At 36.3% G+C, this 19,325-nt stretch overlaps 1 protein-coding gene across 3 annotated transcripts in view; it reads left to right on the top strand.

Annotated features, from left to right (window-relative positions):
* ctnna2 (catenin alpha 2) overlaps positions 1–19,325 on the top strand; it is a 443,954-nt gene that overhangs the window by 59,887 nt on the left and 364,742 nt on the right. For 2 of the 3 annotated variants that reach the window (XM_039689255.2, XM_089132075.1), the window contains exon 3: positions 14,382–14,577. In XM_039689255.2, coding sequence (XP_039545189.2) covers positions 14,382–14,577 — 196 coding nt within the window. Of the gene's footprint in view, positions 1–7,701; positions 7,754–14,381; positions 14,578–19,325 lie in introns of those variants that run through there. The other variant, XM_039689246.2, reaches the window with a different exon arrangement.

Here is a 19,325-nt window from a genome sequence, read left to right on the forward strand (position 1 = left end):
AAGTACATTTTAGGTGCTAATATATACATTTTATGTGTTAATATGTACATTTTAGGTGCTAATAAGTACATTTTAGGTGCTAATATGTACATCGTAAGTGTTAATGTGTACATTCTAGGTGCTAATAAGTACATTTTAGGTGCTAATATGTACATTTCGTGCTAATTTTAGGTGCTAATAAGTACATTTTAGGCGTTAATATGCACATTTTAGGTGCTATTAAGTACATTCTAGGTGTCAATATGTACATGTTAGGAGTTAATATGTACATTCTAGGTGCTAATAAGTACATTTTAGGTGCTAATATATACATTTTATGTGTTAATATGTACATTTTAGGTGCTAATATGTACATTTTAGGTGCTAATATGTCCATTTCAAGAGCTAATATGTACATTCACAGTAATTATGTATATTATATATAAATATATGCTTATATATATATATATATATATATATATATATATATATATATATATATATATATATAAGCATATATTTAAGCAGATTGAACACAATCAAATTAAGTTCGGGCAAATTGACTCGCACTACATGCCACCATCTGGATGTAAGAATTATTTACTGAACATAAATGGTTTGTGTTTAAACAACACGTTAGGATTTTGTACTGTTAAGTTGAGACATAATTACTGTACATACGCCTTAATAGAAAAAAAGAAAAAGAAAACAACAAAAAAAAAAAAAAACATTTCAAGTCAAAAAACACAATTATTATATGTAAGCTAAATATAAATATATTATGTAAAGTGCACAACCTTCCTAGTTAATTTTTTTGAGTGTATAGTGTATATACAAATATACTTAGACCTTTCTGACAGTAGACGTCATAAGTATATTTAGGTGGAATTGTAAGGATAAATTCTGTGAAGTACATAAAAAGTAGACTGAAAGTACTGTATCCTTTTTTTTATTTTTATTTTATTTTTTTTAAATGGGTCATATGATGTATTTTTAATGCAAAAAAAAAATACGGCAGTCTCCCAAAAAGTCTTTCATTCTATCTAACAGAGAACACCGATGCAGACCTGCCCGCCTCCATCCAAGGCTCGATATTACTTCTGCAAACGTCTAGGTCACAATGATAAATATTAGCATAATGGCCACAAAGAGAGAAGACGAAGTTTCAGAAAATTGTCTTGTCATCATGTCATGGAAATATTGTGTTTATATTAAACGTCTTTAGAAATCAGTGGTTGAAATTTCTATATATGATGCTGTCCCAGAACAGAACAACCCAAAGTTTACTTTAATTTCACTCACGTATAGCTTCCTGAACCTTGGAATGTACAATGCTGGCTATATAAAGACTACTTACCACTGTGAAAAGTTCTGCTCAAGTTGTGTTTTCAAAGTTGGGTCCGAATCAGCTTGATCGTCCACATTTCCATGGTAAAACATTATTAACATTATTAACTGTGTTTACAATTGCTCGAAGGCTTGGAAGCTGATGCTGAGACGATTATGGTTATGATTATGGGTGTTACATTTCCGACACATTTGAGGTGTTTGTCCAATCACAACACACTGAGTCTGCCGGCCACTGCTGGTCAGCTGAGCACTGTGAGCTTTTCGGAAGGAGGGGTGTTGTAGAAATCACATTTTAGACAGACAGAGGAGCTGCAATAATGAATAAACAAAATAATGAACATTAAAATATTACCTCCCTGTAAAAAAAAATAAAAAAAAATATGTTGGTTTAACTAAAACAAATTAATTAACCTGGTTGCCTTAAAATTTTAAGCTCATTGAAATGGAAAAAATTGAGTTAATACAATGAAGGAGATAACTCAAAATATTATGTTATCTGATCCACATTAATTATTTAAGTTGATCTGACAAGAAGAAAAAAAATGTTGTGATTACAATGACCCCTTTAAAATGTAGTTTATGCCTGTGTTTCTATTACTCCAGTGTTAAGTGTCACATGATTCTTTAGAAATCCTTCTAATTGGTTGATTTGGTTCTCAAGACACCAAACACTTTCTTATTATTATCACCCCCCCCCCCCCCATTCTTTGATAGATAGAAAGTTCATCATTTACCGGTATTTAAAATATAAGTAAAAGTATTTACTGTAACTTTTGAGCAATCCATCACATTCATGCTAAGGTATTCATTTCTTTCAAAAACGTCTTACAAAAAGAATGGAATGCTCTACCCTTCAAAAGTGTACGGTCGGTACACTTTTGAAGGGTAGAGCATTTTGTTCTTTTTGTAAATTGGTTCAGTACTTCGTGTTGGTTGATTCGGAACTTGGATTCTGACAGTGAACTTTAGTGTGATTGAAGGAGGTAAAATGTGTGGCTATATATATCAGAAGGTCTCAATATCTTAATTTGACTGCAGTTTTGGTACATGCATGGCGTGAGTGCACTTTTGCCTGGCAACTGATTTCTCTGCCTCTCCCTGAAGAGATAACTAAATCTATTCTGACTAAATCCAGTGGGGGAGGAGAAGCAAAGGATTTCTTTTGGCAGTTTACTTGTCTCTCTGTGAGAGCATCTTTGACTTTCACCTCAGGTCAGAGCTTCTCAGGAAGGCTGTATTGTTTTAGCGGTGGTAGGCTCGCTCACACTGCTTTTCAATCAGGACTGATATTTATGGTCGTCCACATGCTAGTGATTCAAGCAACTCTCTTTGAGTGGAACTATGGATTGGAAATCTATCTGGGAATGGATTCTCAACACACAGAAGGATGGATAAGGTGGAAAGGAGAGGGACCGCTGATAAGATAATGTATGAAATCTTTCTCCTCCCCTGTCACCTGCAACCCTGACGGTATTAACTTAGAATTGGCGGCTCCCTCGTGCATAAGTTGTAGATATGGGTATATTCTCTCTGTGGGTAACCCAGAGGCCAGTGTGGTATTTGAAGTTGATTGGCTGACACCCAAGATCTGAGTAGTAGGCTTAGAAATCAGCCAGCAGAAATCTGAGCAGAATTGTGTTGTCCTTTTAACCCATTTGTGCCCAAATTTTTCTGAATGGTTTCATGCATATAGTCGTGTTAATAATGTCCTATGTGAACATATTCTGCATTTATTTCCTCAGGTTTTTTTTTTTCTTCTTGAAAATCGTATTTTAATGTGCGGCAACTATAGTTGCCGGTGGGCAAATATGTTGTATGAACCCCATCAATGTTAAATATGAATAGGAGGAGAACATTTGGCATCTATCTCAAAATAACTGCTTTCAACAGATCAATCTTTATTCATAAACACATTTATTGTGTATAAAAGTCGAAGAATGTTTGATGCGAACCCAAAAAGCGGAATCTATAGCTTATAATGTCTTGAATATAAAAACACAACAAACAACAAATCCGTTTGTCTTAAACCTTGTGTGCTGTTTGGGGTCTTTTTGACCCACATTTCTAACTTTCATTTATGGGGATAACATGGACAATTTGACATGGTTTAGTGTAAGATTTTTGCCAATCTTTTGGAAAATGCCGTTTTAAAAGTAACAAATTATCACTTTAACCAGTAGATGGCTGCAGAGCTCCACTATTTGCGATTTGCTATATTTGACTAAATGAAAGACATATTTTCACAAGTTTTTCCAGTTGTTTTCATATCTAGATATTATGAAATCACAATTATAACAATAAAAGTAACTTTTTGTCGAAGTTTAGGCATTTTTTGTACTGGAAAAAATCTGTTTTTCAATAATGTTATCGAATCAAATGATTTTTGTCAATGGACAAAATTCATCCTCAAAATCAGAAAGAACACAGAAATTTGGTGGCACACTTCACACAATTTTTTGAATTACATGAAAAAAAGATGTTTGAAATAAATTATAAACTCTAAAGACTGCAACTTTTCTCTTTGTAACATCCTGATCAGGTTTGGTTCTAATCATAATGTAACATTATTGAAAAACTGATATTTTTTTTTTCAGTACAAAAACTGCTAAACTTTGACAAAAAGTAACTTATATTGTTATAATTATGATTTCATAATATGTAGATATGCATATATCAAAAATGTAATTTGTTGCAAAGTGTATATATATGTATATGCATATTGCATAATGTGTATTTATAAAACGGTTAGTTCCAATCCTTGATTCTGATTGGTCAAGAGCTGTGCTTTATTCACGATAAAACACGGCAATGACCGCTTCACCCAACGGTTCTAGTTATCACTGCGCCCTTAGCAACACCCTTAGCAACCACACATATACCAATGTGCAGTGAAATGCTTCGGTGACTGGTGTAGTGAAAACGGTTGCAGCATATTTTAAACAAATCACCAAGACGGAACTCAACGCACCATCCGTGACTTCTACGGAACTGTCACGCCGGTTTCACACCGCACGCGTTAGCAGAGCGTTAATTTGGCCATGATCAATGCAATGTTGCTTTAATTCAGCGTAAGCTGCGCGGCAAAAATAGAAAGAACGCCGAAACGATCGCGGCACTGCTGCTCCTGCTCTGCTCCTGCTACGCGATGCCGCGCCGCCTCTGCGTGCGGTGTGAATGCTCTAATCTAATCTAATAAACATGGGCGCCGGAAAAAATACGCGCTGCTGACGCTCTGCTAACGCGTGCGGTGTGAAACCGGCGTCAGAAGCTCCACAGGAGAAAAATATGGGATCATTAGCTATGTAGCGTTACGCGCGGGTCTGAACAGATTCCTGAATGATCCACCTTTGAGTTTGTCCTGGTGAAGAGACACAGCGAATTCACCTCATCCAATAATGTTTTCGGTGGAGTCGTAAAGACAATAAGAAGAGAGGGTCGTGATGAAACACACACCGATTTCTACTAAAGATTTCAGCACCATAAACTGTCCGATGCGCTTAATCCCAACCTGTCACTATACCAGTCACCGGAGCATTTCACTGCCCATTGGGTTTGCTGCACGGTATTTTTTTCATTACGAGTCTTCTCGAATGTATTACATTTCAGCACTTCAGCATGACAGTTCGTATTTGTAGAAGTCTCTCCAAATTGTTCCTCAAACCACTTATCCATCGTCATGCCACCTATATAAATCGAAATTTACTTTAAACATTTTAGCCTTTTTAAATTATGTCTGTGAGTGGACATAAGTGTAAAAGTAAAGTGGAGGCTAAACTTAAAACAAAGAAAGCACTGGAGTGACATTCAACAGAAAACACCGCTGACAGCGCTGAGCCCCAACTAAAGAGGAGGTTATATCACCACAGTCGATTGAAATTAGTCAAATATTTAATGCGTGCACAATAAACGGAGATGTTCAAATAAATTTAAATAAACAACAATAAATAAAGTATCTCTTGTTAGGCAGCATTTAAGCAACTAAATTAATAACTAGATTAAAGACCTAACTGTTATCTATCAAAATATGTGCCCTTGTGTTTTTTATTATTTTATTTGTTAGTTTGCTGAGAGATAAGCTATGCCTATTTGTGTGAGGAAATTTCACAAATTTTGTGTTGTAAAAAAATAAAAAGAATGAGACAAAGTTTGAGAATGGTTTTGTTGTTTTTATTTGAGCTTTCCTGCATATTACACATTGGAACGTTGTTGTTCACAGCCAGGGACTATATTTTTCTAGCGGAAGGAATGTTTTTATTGATTAAACTACATTAAAAAGTTGCACTAATACATTGTTTTTTATTGTAATATTGTGTGGCAACCGTTTTATAAAAGCAATAAGGTACTCGAGGCAAGTGCTGTATCGTGAATAAGTAACGGCTGAAGGGGTTGCAGGCACTCCGCTTCGCGTCGTGCCTAACAACGCCCTTCAGCCGTTACTTATTCACGATACAGCACAGCCTCTCGTACCTTATTGCTTACATATGTATAATGTATGTATATATATATATATATATATATATATAAACAAATGGCAAAATGGCAAAAAACTAAAATAACAGTGCATAAAAGGGTAAACTTATTAAACAAGTCCAATAACCTTGAATTATTAACCTATTAACACAGTATACCCCATTTCCCCATGATATATGTACTTACAAGGCATTTGCCCACCGGCAACTATAGTTGCCGCTTGCACTTTTGACTAAGTATACAAAAAACTATAGATCTAAGATTTGTTTTGTTTAGAGGATTCTAGAGACCTTCATGATTATATTGATATATATATGTCAACAAAAAATACTTATTAGTAATATGAAAATTTGCTTTCTTTGGGAGGGTTTGTCTTCGCCATGCTTCCTGGAAGTAGGGGTAGGAAGTTGACAGCCTCATGTGACAGGAAGGAAGTGAATACCTTTTTTTTTTCTTGAAATCCTTTATTTGGTTGTTTCCTTGCATGACATTGCGACATTCAACATGGATAACATCTAGAAAAATACTTACACAAGGAAAATGACAACTATACAAAGCGGCAACTATAGTTGCCGGTGGGCTTAAATGGGTTAATTAAGAAATTATTGAATTAACGTGCCTGGATTCACTGGTGGGCTCTCTGAGCCAAGTAGATCCCTCGTGGAACATTTAGTATTATTGATTACTGATAAAACAGAACTGTAGAGGTCTATGGACCGTGGGGAAAGGACGGCAATGGCAGCTAGTGATGTTTTCGAGATGGTCTGTGACTTTTATTGGAGCTCATTTATAGTTTCCAGGTCACTTACCACACTTGGGTCCTTCAATATGCCATTAACAGTTTTATCATGCTCAGACTCTCAGCGGTTCTTCGTTCCACTACACTAAGCAGTTGTTTTAAATAAACTGATGTTTATTTCTTTGGTTCACTGAAGTGAAATAACTCATCTGGCTGTCTCTAGTCTGGCTGTGAGCATGGTTTCGCAAGTTAAAGTGACTAAGCCTGACTAAGCGTTAGATCTCATCGCATGGATAGGTAGGAGCTGTCAGTCTATTCTCCAGGCCACCTGCTACATCTCGCCATGATGTGTCCCTTTTAAATTGGGCTTCGGGACAGCTCAAGCATACTTGTCCTCATTCTTTCCTTGTGACTTTTCATCCCATAGGTCTTCCCCCTCCCTTTCCTCTGTCAGCATTTTTTTCACTTTTGGAGAATTCCCTGTCATTTATGGCAGGACGTCAGATGTCTATTGAGATCTATAATTAGTAAGTGTATTCTCACAATGCTGAAACACTCTGTGGGAAGTTGTCTAACTAATCTGTCAAAACACAATTCAAATGTGCGAAATATAAGTTTAATACTGTAAACGAAGTGGAACGCTCACATCTCAAGACAGTGGCTAGATGATGATGCTGAAAGATGATCAGCTAAAAATCTCCCTAAATTACGTGATCAATTTAATTTCTATAATAGTTGTCGTCCGATATATCACCAGGGCAGATATATTTGCCATTTTTTTAACTATCAGCATCGGCTTATGAGTTGTTCTCTTTGGCTAATGTGTCGGAATTGGGACTTTTATTTTGACAGCACCAGCACCTGAGTGTCTTAATGCAATACTGAAAGGGTCAACCATTTTACAGTAGTAGGGAATTTAAATAATGTTCACATACATAATACATAACTATACTGAAAATTAAAATAATATTCAAAATACATCAACCTCAAATTATACAAGGAAAGTAATACAAATAATAAACAAATACATTTTTACATACAATAAACATAAACACAATAAAACAGGAAACAATAACCCCCTGCTCCCATTGAGAAATGGACTATGCCTACACTACCCAGAATTCTTTGGGATAGCATAAAATGAGGAACAGGAAGGCCGCCCGTCCTCTTAAACACCCACCCCCGGAAACCATGCTGCAGACTTGAACCCAGAAGGTTAGTTTTGCAAATGAGGATAAAACTAATAAAGAAATAAATCACTTGGTGTTTTTTTTAACAGTCTAATGTGCACCTCAGACTAGAAAAAAAGTTACCAAATAATGAGAAACAAACAATTATAGAAATAATATAAACCAAACAAACACAGGGGCCTATATTGCACAAATGCAGATTTGAATTTAGTAGTTTGATTACACAACTAAATGTTTTAATCACACCAGTTTGATACTGTACTTGTTAAATATTTAAGGCCACCTTTAAAGAGACTGTTTCACATGGCTTGCTTCAGTGTTGCAGGTCAAACATTGTAATGTGATTGCATTGTGTTCAAACTATTTCAACTGTGTCCGTGTTTGCTGTTGAGCTTTTAAAAGGCAGCCATTAATTACCAAACTGTTTGCGTGATTTACCATTATGAGACCTTTTATGACATTCAAATAATAATGATCCTATGATATTCTGTGTGAATTAATAGATGGTGAAATAGCATAACAGAGAGGCTATACAACACTTTGTGTTGGATAGCTTTGAGTCTTTGTGGTGCTTGGCACAGCATTGTACAGAAAACAAATATGTGATGCATAAACGCTCCCCATTATCGTTTTATTCTTTCTTCTATCCTGTTATTTTCTTCTTTTATAGCTTTTTTTTGTGACATTTTCTGTTCTGTTCTGTTTCAAGAGAATTGTCTGACTGAAAAGTTATACTTTTCTTGAATATTAAGAGCGCTTCATTGCCACCAGCACTTTCTTAAAACTCAGAAGTATGTAGAATGGCTGTGCCGCTTCATTTGTCATTTTAGGTTGACGTTTTCAATTAGGTTTTCCAACTCAAGCAGACTCCCCTTCATTTAGGCCCCCCATGCTATTGCCACCCTTGGTTTTTGTGACACCATGAAAGGATTGTGGGCTGCCTGGTAAAACTGAGACTTCATTCTATGTTTCAGCACAGAGAGCTTTCACACTTTTGTCTGTTAGATGGTGTCTTTTCTTTTTCTTGACATACTGTGCTGTTAGCAACCTTGACAATGTTGGCATGGACACCTGAAACACAGTCCTAGGAATCTTAGTGGAGAATTAATGAGCTTCCCCAGCACTTCCAGCCAAATCATCCATCTTGGTGAAGTTGTCTGTAGAGAATATCAAAAAAAATATGTTGCAGAGGGAATGCTATTTATTAAGGTTCCAATTATTTGTTCAAAAACACAGTGATGTTGTGGAACATTATTACATTTTAAAATGTTAAAATTGTAATTAATCCTGTAGTAGAAAGTCTTCAGTATCAAATGTTCCTTCCGAAATTATTCCAATATGCTGATTTGATTCTTTTCGGTCAACTTTTCACTTGAAGTTTCACTTGACTTTTTTTTTTTTAATGTTTTTAGGTGTTTTAGTTTTGGTTTGTTTAGCAATGTTTGGTCACTGTATAATTCCCACACTCTCAGTTGTTTTATTTCATAGTTTTGTTGACTTTTGCCACATCAGCCACGTGTAGCAGTGTAGCAGTGCAACTTTTATTTTCACCTGGACCTTTTGTTGACGGTTTTGACAGGACTGTGGGCGTCTCCATGGAAACCCAGCCATGAAGTGTGTCTCCAATTAGACCAGAGATGTCAGGTGGATTTGGATGACTTTGCATGAGTTGTGGTAACATTTGGATCAATATGTGAATCTGTCTTTCTGACTCTTAAATATATTGTTTTAAGATTCTGTAATTTAAATAAAGAAAACAAATCTTCTCATTAAAGATAATAATTCCATTCATTGCAGGCAGATCATGGCAACTTTTTATTTGACCTCAGTAAAACATTTTTAGCCTGTGATAACAGAATCGTTTTGATGTCAGATTTAATGAAGTCAAATAAGTGAAGACAAAAAGTAATTATCTTCTGGTATCTTCTAACAAAGCTGCCAAAGCTGTTTTTATGTCGTTTTAACTCTATATCCTTTCATGTTGACCCAGCTGGTTCAGATGAAACATTTAACAGCCTTAGACAGTTTAAATACACATACAGTTCGGGCTTTTCACATTATGCTTAACACCATGTGCCTCGTTCCCCTTCTCAGGGAACCATGGTTACGGCATAACTTTCTAATGAGAACTCGCACTGTGTCCTCTCTAGAGGAGTGGTTCCCAACCAAATTCCTCCACCCAATTTTTTTTTTTTTTAAACAGGTTACATGCTGTGTTTGCCTAATCAATGACACTGACACCCCATATGCAAATTATGAAATAATGATAATGTTAACCCAAGGTTTAGGAATGTGTGTGAATTGTCAGTTAATACATATCCATGATTTATTATAATGAGCAATTTAAAACATGATTCTGTTCACCCAGGGTTTTGAATGACCCAGGATTAACTATTTCAAGTGTAAAAAGCCCTCTATAATGTTACTTACATCACACAAGTGATCAGATTTCATGGTCAGGGCTAACCAGATCATGATAATGATGAAAGCCAGCTCAGCAAGCATCTAGGAGGTTATCTGGGAGCTATATGGATAAATCAATGCTCTCTGCACAGGAGGATAGACTTCATCTCTGTGTGTTACACAGAACAAGGGAGGAGGATGTGTTTGGATCCTTTCGTGACTGTCTTTCTATTGCTACCATTTATTTACGCTTTTGTTGTCATAATACTATTGAAAACTTCCCCACAGTTTTATTGTTCCCGCATTATTATAGAACAGAGAATTCTAGAACTGGGGTTTATTTATGAATGTTAGTGCTTCATTTGTCTTGCTATTGGCACTGACAGTGTTATCCAAGAGAAGGTAAGCCTCAGCTGGGATTGATTGTGTGGTTATGAGTGATAGTAGCGTCAGGGAATTCCCTTCAGGAGCACTGAACTCACCCACAGTGAAACTGGATATTTTCAGTATGTACTGAATTGGATGTATTATATTAAAGGGGTTAACCCAATAATGTTACCCTCATATACATCAGCTCCACATTTGCTGATGCTCTTTTCAATATAATGCACATGAATGATTGATACGGCTGTCAAAATTGTCTAAAGGGATACAAAATACCATAGAAGCATCATAAACGTGCTCTAAATGACTTTGTTTGTGACTAATATTTAGGTTGTTCTTAGCTGTAGTTTTACAACCCCAAATCAGAAAAAAAGCAAAATTCAATAAAATCAAGAATCTGTGATTTGCTCATTCTTTTTAACCTTTTTTTTTTTAACTGACAAAAGTACAAAGAAACGTTTTCCAATGCTTTACTGACCAACATAATTGTATTTTGTAAATATGAACAAATTTTGATGGCTGCAACACACTCCAAAAAAGTTTGGACCGATACATGTTTACAACTGCGTCATCACCTTTTGTTTTTAATTGCACTTTTTAAAGGGGCTATGTGTAGGTTTTTACTAAAAAAAAAAATAATAATAATATATAGTCTTCATTTGTACATTTATGAGCCAACCAAAATGTAATAGAAACACCTTGACTGCCACGGTTGCCTCTATAAGCCTGTAGGTTCAATTGTGTGTGGATGAGTCGGGTCCAATGTGGTGTGAAACTTCATGCGCGTTCTCGTCTACTTGGGCTTACATACGTACGGAAGCCATTAGTAAGCAGTGGCAATCGCTAGCAGTAGTGTTTTAAATGGACTCTGCAGACGGAAAGAAGTGACTAGACTCCAGCACAATCCAGATACTCAAAGAAACTTTTCCGAGCTGCAGTCTATAAACAAACACCATTGCCCTTTGTATTGTCAAGCGTAATAAATATTTCTATCTCCCTTTTTCTTTTTGTCTGGCAGAAAGGCACAGAACACAGCCCTGGATGTGGCCGGTATTAGCAAGCAGACACCGAAAGACCAAAAGATGCACTGTTGCTGCTAGGTTAGAGAGACAGATAGAGAGAAAAACACATCAACTTAACTTTACTGTTCTTTGCGGACATCAAACTTGGTGAGGAGAGGACACAAGTCTGCCTGATCGCTGTTCGTGCAATTCACTCACATGGTGTTTTTCTCTGTCTCTCTTTTCTCATCGATGTTGTAAACTTTGATTGATGCGGTTTGACACGAGGGGGCTTTGCAGGGCCCTAAGCAACTTCCGTAGTGTGCGTATGAGATCGGCTCTGGTCGCTGGTGAAAGTCTGGTTGGTCCCTTTCGTCTTTGGGACTGAGAACTCGATTCCATTTTCTCCCAAAAACAAGTTGAAACATGGACTCATCTGACCACAGCAGACATTTCCACATTCTTTTAGACCATCTGAGATGAGCTCAGGCCCAGAGAACTTGCCGGCATCTCTACATAGAACTGATGTATGGCTTTCTCCTTGCGTAACAGAGATTCAAGTGGCATTTCTTGATGCAGCGTCAGTGAAAATGGTTTTCCAAATTACTCCTGGGCACATGTGTCTGTATTTGACAGAGCATGATGGTATCTTGTGCAATGCCATCTGAGGGCTAAAAGGTACGCACATTCAACAGAGGTCTACTGCCTTACCCAACACAGACTGAGATTTATGAATCTTGTGACAATGGAAGATGATGAAAGGCATGAATGCTTTGCAATCTTGCATTGAGAAATGTGATTATTTTTTTTTTATTATTGTTTGACAATTCTCTCAAGATATTTGGCACAAAGTGATGAGCCATGACCCATCTTTGCTTATAAAGACTGAGAAGCACTTTTACACCCAAACATGATGATACCCTCAATTATTAGCAATTCAGCTGCTCATTGTGAACTGTTTTAAGATTGAAGAGTTCAGATGCAAAAGCCTCTAAGTGCCATTTGAAATTTCCTTCTAAAATGATCATTTTTATCAAGCTTGTATATTTAAGTTCAGTAATTTCACTTAAATGGCAATGAAGATTACCTATTAATTGTCATTTAAGTGAAATTACTGAACTTAAATATACAAGCTTGATAAAAATGGTCATTTTAGAAGAAAATTTCAAATGGCATTTAGAGGCTTTTGCATCTGAACTCTTCAATTGTTGGATAATCTAATTTGGATAATCTGTCCACTTTTATTTGGTCTCTCTCCCAACATCAACATCATAATTTGTTCATATTTACAAAATAAAATTATGTTGGTCATTTAAAACATTGGAAAATGTTTCTTTATACTCTTGTCAGCTAATAAAAGGTGAAATAGAATGAGCAAATCACAAATTCTTGATTTCATTGCATTTTACAAAATGACTCAACTTTTTCTAATTTGGGGTTGTAGTTGAATTCGAGAATCTATATATTTGTGAACTGGACTAATTTATTTATTGGAAAAATCTGACTCAAAATAATCATTCCTCCTTTATAAACTCTGAAATACTTGATTCTGATTGGTCAATAGCAGAATTCCGCCGTCATATATTTTTTTGTAGTATAAGTCAACCGATTCCCAGCAGAGCTGTATAGTTTCATACCTGGATCTTTCATCTTGACTGTACATTTATCTCTAATGTATATATTCTGTACTTTCTGAACTGAATCTAACAATCTAAGAGTGTTTTATTGAATAGCATTTCTGCAGTTCCTGTAATGAAGCTTTGCTGGCAACATTAACTGATTTTCCTTACATAAGCTTTGCCTTGCAAAGTCATTTAAGTATTTTGTCCCAATTTCATGATTTTTTTCATCATTAACCCAGTCTAAGCTGGATTTACTTAAGATAAATTACAATTTTCTCCTTTAAAAGTCAACTATGCCTTGTTTTGATTAAACCTCTCTTAATGTAATCCAGTGTTATTCTGTGCATCGCCTTAGAGAATTAAAAACTGTGATTAAATGTCAGACAAAGAGGGTCTTAAGTTTTAACAGCTGTATGCTGAGTTTGCAGGTGTGATTCGGCACGCAAATATCACTGGCCAATGCCCATGGCTTGTTTTGTTACCCCTTGAGGTGATTGGGCTCCCAGGTGAGATCCCATGACATCAGTCTGACATAACGTTGAATATGACTGACTTAAAGGGAACTCAAGTTAGTTCTTTGTTGTACTATGGCAGTTGCTTAGCGTGGGTGTCCTTGGAAATACATTACCCTGGGAGAACGGTCCCAGCAGAGACCTGCTGCAGAAAGTGAAAAAGCCCAGTTTAAAGGCCCTTTGGGAGCTTAATGCCTGACTATGGAATGAGTTACTATGCATCACATAAAATGTGTAGGGAAATTGGCAGAAATGTCGGCACTGCAAATTATCTCTTTTGTCAAAGCAAGTAAACACTGTTTTTTTGTTTTTTTTTACCCTGTCCAAATTCATACTTCTCTATAATGTGGGAAGTTTGAGGATTTTGATTGTGATGCAGTTGTTAAATGGATACAGTAATGGATAACTTACTGTATGTTTGAAGGGGACACTGGGTTCTGGGTCTAACATTATGCTAAATATCTATGTCTTTGACTGTTGCGACTGCAAGAGTCCCTTAATGTTACTTGTACATAATTCTGAAAGCACATAAACCCAGCAGTTTTTCTGACCCATTGGTTTAGAAATAAAACCGCTTATGCTCGATCATCCTTGTGCACACAACGCTTTACTTTAAATGTGCCATACATAGGTTATGTTGCTAGACCTACTTTAGGCAGTTCAGTCGAAATGGGAGTCAAATGAGTCTTTTTACACAACAATCTTTCATCTTTGGCTCTTCTCGTCCACAGGTGACCACCCTGGTCAATACCAGTAACAAAGGCCCATCCAGTAAGAAAAAGGGCCGCTCTAAGAAGGCTCACGTGTTGGCTGTGTCCGTGGAGCAGGCGACCCAGAACTTTTTAGAAAAGGGAGAGCAGATTGCCAAGGACAGCCAGGACCTAAAGGAGGAGCTTATCGCTGCTGTGGAGGACGTCCGCAAGCAAGGTGAGCAGCCTGTTATCACATGGAGGAAGTGGCCCAAACTAAATCGAACAAAAAAAAAAAAAAATGAATATGCTCTTTTTGCTCATGTTCCCATCCCTTTATGAAAATGGTATTTTTAGGGCTGTAAAGCGATTCAAATTAATTTAGTTAATTGGAAATTAATCACATGTCAAATTTGGCTGAGAAATTACTCCTAAAAGATCATTTAAAGTCATTATTGTGTTAAACGAGAAAAGCATCAAATAGACATTACAACAAAAAAACAAAAAAAAAAATATATATTTTTTTTATTTTTTTATTATTATTATGGAAATATGAAATGCACACATATTTTGATGGAATTATATTTTAAAGTAACTTTCTTATTCATTAAGTCATTGAGTCAATCATTCATTCATTCATTCATTCATTCATTCAATTTGTTTAAACTGCTGATTCATTCAGGAATTAAATAAATGGCTTATTTTATGAATTTGGCCATTTAATCATTGGTTCTCCTGATTGATTTGATCAAAATGCGGATTCATTTAGAAATATAGCACCGCTGCATGTTGCTCGGAGACACACACAAATTCTGCTCTGGCTCTTAAGGTTACATTTTTGTTGGCAAATTTGAGCAAAAGCAGGTAATACTGTATATAAAATATAACACAATATTAACTTTTTTTTTTTAATGGTTGTATAAAATCTATCACATTTGCACTCATGCTATAGGGACAAAAACAGCACTTGTGTGTTATTGTTTATCATGATATAAATATGAGCCAAAAACTTATACAGGGGTATTTTTGCCCTGATAATGTTGAATTTCAGGAGTATTCTAACTACATTCTATAGGCTCCATGTTGCCCTGCATCATATTTGTCACCAAGCAACTATATAAAATGTATCATTATTCTCTTCAGCACCATTTTTGATTTTGAGCGGGTATGAAAGCGAGGCTGTGAGGGATAAACATCTCTTCCGAGGGTCATGCTTTTATTTATTCTGTTGAAACGCTTTTCTTCATCTTTAATATCTTTAGAAGATATTTCTGTTCTTCTTTTTTTTACAGCAGATGCCATTGAAAACACAGTAAAGTTCAATTCACACTAAGCACGATAACTATTAAGATAACTATAAATGTGTCCACACCAACGACCGATGGCTGCTGCTTTACGTTACAAATATCAAAATAAAAACAGGCGCTTTTGGGTACACGATGCTAGCAATCTAGCAACTCTAGTGCTAATATCTAACAGTGGATTTAGCTGACAAAGTCAATGATAGGATAAAAAAAAAAACATCGCCTAGTCAACACCTTTATTTATCCAACGCCCTTTTCACTGCAACTTCTGCAATTTTGTCAACTGTTGTAGCGCTGGATAAGCCTACCTGAGGTAATTTTATAACACTATGCTAAACTACATAATATCTCGTCGTGAATACTTCTCTCTGTTTATTCCCAGGATACGACGATTGCTTTCCTTATATCCATCTTTTTTAACTTATCCTTAAAGGGATTTTTGAAAAGATTTTTTGTACCTCAACGATGAACTTCTCTGCAATGTCATCTGCCATTTTTAATGCGCAAGACCTTTAAACTAGAATGGATTCTGATTGGTTGTCAGTGTTTTGTCATTGGATAGCTGGGAAAAAAAAAATCGTTCTGAAAGTGATCCTCATATCTTTATCGGTATATTTGTGGTGTGAACTCTGTTATTCTTTAATATGGATAACGATTTTTAGAAGTATATCTTTATAGTTATCGCGCTTAGTGTGAACGGACCTTTAGTCTATCCCTCACAGCCTTGCTTTCATACCTGTCACGGCGCTGCTCTGGAATAAGGTCTATAACTTTGAAAGAAACTTGCCGGATTGTAAGCCGAAGTTCTGAGAACATTCCTTATTAGCTGATCAAGCCGCCAGCTCTAAAGGTTTAATAACTGAAGATGGCATAGTGGCAAAAATGCTCTCTTTTGACTAGTTGCCTCTCTATTAGTCATTCTGGTTTCTTGAGAGAGTAGAATCGATTTTTAGGGTCATGTGGCAACAATTCAGACTCATTATCTGTCATATTATCTCACCATTAAAGTCATTAATGTGGTAATTTGCTGTCGTATTTTTATTTATTTTTTTGCGTGTGGCGGTTTGCAGACAGCTAAGGTATCCGCTAAGGTAGACAGCTTCTGCCTATTATTTACAGCCCTTATTTGGCAGCACATTACACACACACACACACACACACACACACTGTCTCTCTTACTAAATTTTCTCTCCATCCTTTTTTTTTTTTTCCTTTTATGATTGTTCCCATACACACTGAGTTCCTTTCCAAACCTTGCATACTCATTGGTCTGGACTGAAGTTACAGTAGTGTTTGCTCAGCCAAATTACTTCGATGAAAATGGCAAACAGATATTGATGGTGTTTCACAGACCATTCATCATCCCATAAACACAGTCGAAGAGCAATTATGAGTTTGTGGAGAAAAGAAAAAAGCCAATTTAAACTCCAAAAGCTGAAATATATTATCTATTATCTGTTTTCTCATTTTTTTGGGGGGGTATTTTGTTTTAAGGACTGTATGATGATGTAATTGATGATTAATTTGTTTAGTTTAATGTTCTTGATAATGTTAATGGGTTTTGGGGTGATTATTTGTCTATATTCAGGACTTTAAACATAAACAAATCTGTGAGTAAAAGAATAAAATACAGCTTGGCAAAATATGTATTCAGATGAATACTGTTCAACACAAGAGCACAACTGAAATTCTCGAATATGATGATTTCTGAAATATCATGTGACACTGAAGACTAGAGTAATGATGCTAAAAATTCTAATTCAGCTTTGCCTTCACATGAATACTTTTTTTTTAATCCTTGGTGAGCATAAAAAAAGTTTTTTTCAAAAATATAAAAACCCCTAACTTTTTGATGGTAATGTATATTTTTCCACAATCCTAGAGTCACAGAGTTTGTAATAGTCATTTGTGGTGAACATGCACAACTGTTCTCAGATCTGTAGTGAATGGACTGCTGTACTGACAGATGGAGACTGAGCCAAGCCTGGCTGCAGGGACAGAATGAAGTGTGTTAAAATACTCCGTGTGGACCATTAGCAAGCCGACCTTTAGCTGGGATGAGGTTAATAAACAGGTTGGGCATAATGGACCGAGTGTCTTACCGGTCCCAAGGCTTGACCGTCTGTTAGCTACTCTGTGTGAACAGAGTACAAAGGACAAAGAAACGAGTTGCCGTTCTTTTTCGATCTAATTGTCGCTTGTGTCCCATCCCACAGTTATTGATTGATTCACTTACCGACATTGAAAAATGACTTTGTGAAACTTTCAACCAAAACATAATTAAGCTACTAATCAATTATATAAGAGTTAACAAGTAGACAGTGGATAAAAAGACAATTCAGAAAATCCATTGAAAAATTAAAGAGACTTTTCTACAAGGTTTCAGTAATGAGACCTGAGGGTCATCTCAGGGATCGATATGCTATCCAGCAAACGCTCTGCACCAAGGTCTGTCATACCTGGATAAATCCATTACCATCTCAATAGCAGTCGTCCTGCTTTTTTCACGGGCTCCCTGTACGCATACCTGTCAAGTTTTGGATTAGAAAATAAGGGACATTTTCCAGCGCCCACCGCGAGCAGTCCCACCACCCCAACCAAGCTCCAGTATCCCTTACATTTTAAGGTGTTATAGCCCAAATGAAAACACACACAACACTTTCAACCAGTATAAGAAAAGGTAAATACGGAAGCCCTGAACCGCAACCTAAAAAAAAAAAAATCTTTAAAAAAAAAAATCTGTAAAAAAAAAAAAAAATCTAGCATTTCGAGATTAAAGTCGAAACATTTCGAGGTGCCAATCTACCAGCATTAGGCTACCATTATATGACGTTATAAAATATACTGCGCCGGAATAGACTTTAGCCTATAGGAAAACCAACACGGAAAACACTTTTCAGACTGGATGGAGAAATCCAGCTTTATGAATGAATGAATGAATGAATGAATAGGGCATTTATATAGCGCTTTCATTTATGCCTACACTTGAGTGCTTTACAATCATATCAGATACGTAATCTCTCCTCAACCATTAGTGGTTATTAAATCTTAGGAAATCACAGGGTCCGGCCAAATGATTGGATACAGAATGCACTTAAAATGTATCCAGAGCGTATTTACGGTGAAGAGGGAGACCGAACAGTTACTGTTGTGTTCTCGACCCAGATAGTGTTGACTAGACGATCACGAAAAGACCTCAGAAACACTGCCACTAGCACGTAAGACGTGTGTAGAATTTTGTTGAAAGCCCAGATAAAAGTAAAAAGCGACTATTTTGTGTTTATCCATGGCAGTTCGACTTCAGACACACACGCGCGCGCTCTGAGCCAGTGGACGCGCGCTGTTATGAATGCACAATATTTCGACTTTAATCTCGAAACATTTCGACTTTAATCTCGAAACATTCCGACTTTAATCTCGAAACATTCCGACTTTAATCTCGAAACATTCCGACTTTAATCTCGAAACATTCCGACTTTAATCTCGAAACATTCCGACTTTGATCTCGAAACATTCCGACTTTGATCTCGAAACATTCCGACTTTGATCTCGAAACATTCCGACTTTGATCTCGAAACATTCCGACTTTGATCTCGAAACATTCCGAATTTGATCTCGAAACATTCCGACTTTGATCTCGAAACATTTCGACTTTAATCTCGAAACATTTCGACTTCAATCT

The sequence above is a fragment of the Pimephales promelas genome, chromosome 6 (genome assembly GCF_988280905.1).
Source record: "Pimephales promelas chromosome 6, fPimPro1.hap1.1, whole genome shotgun sequence".
NCBI classification, from domain to species: domain Eukaryota; kingdom Metazoa; phylum Chordata; class Actinopteri; order Cypriniformes; family Leuciscidae; genus Pimephales; species Pimephales promelas.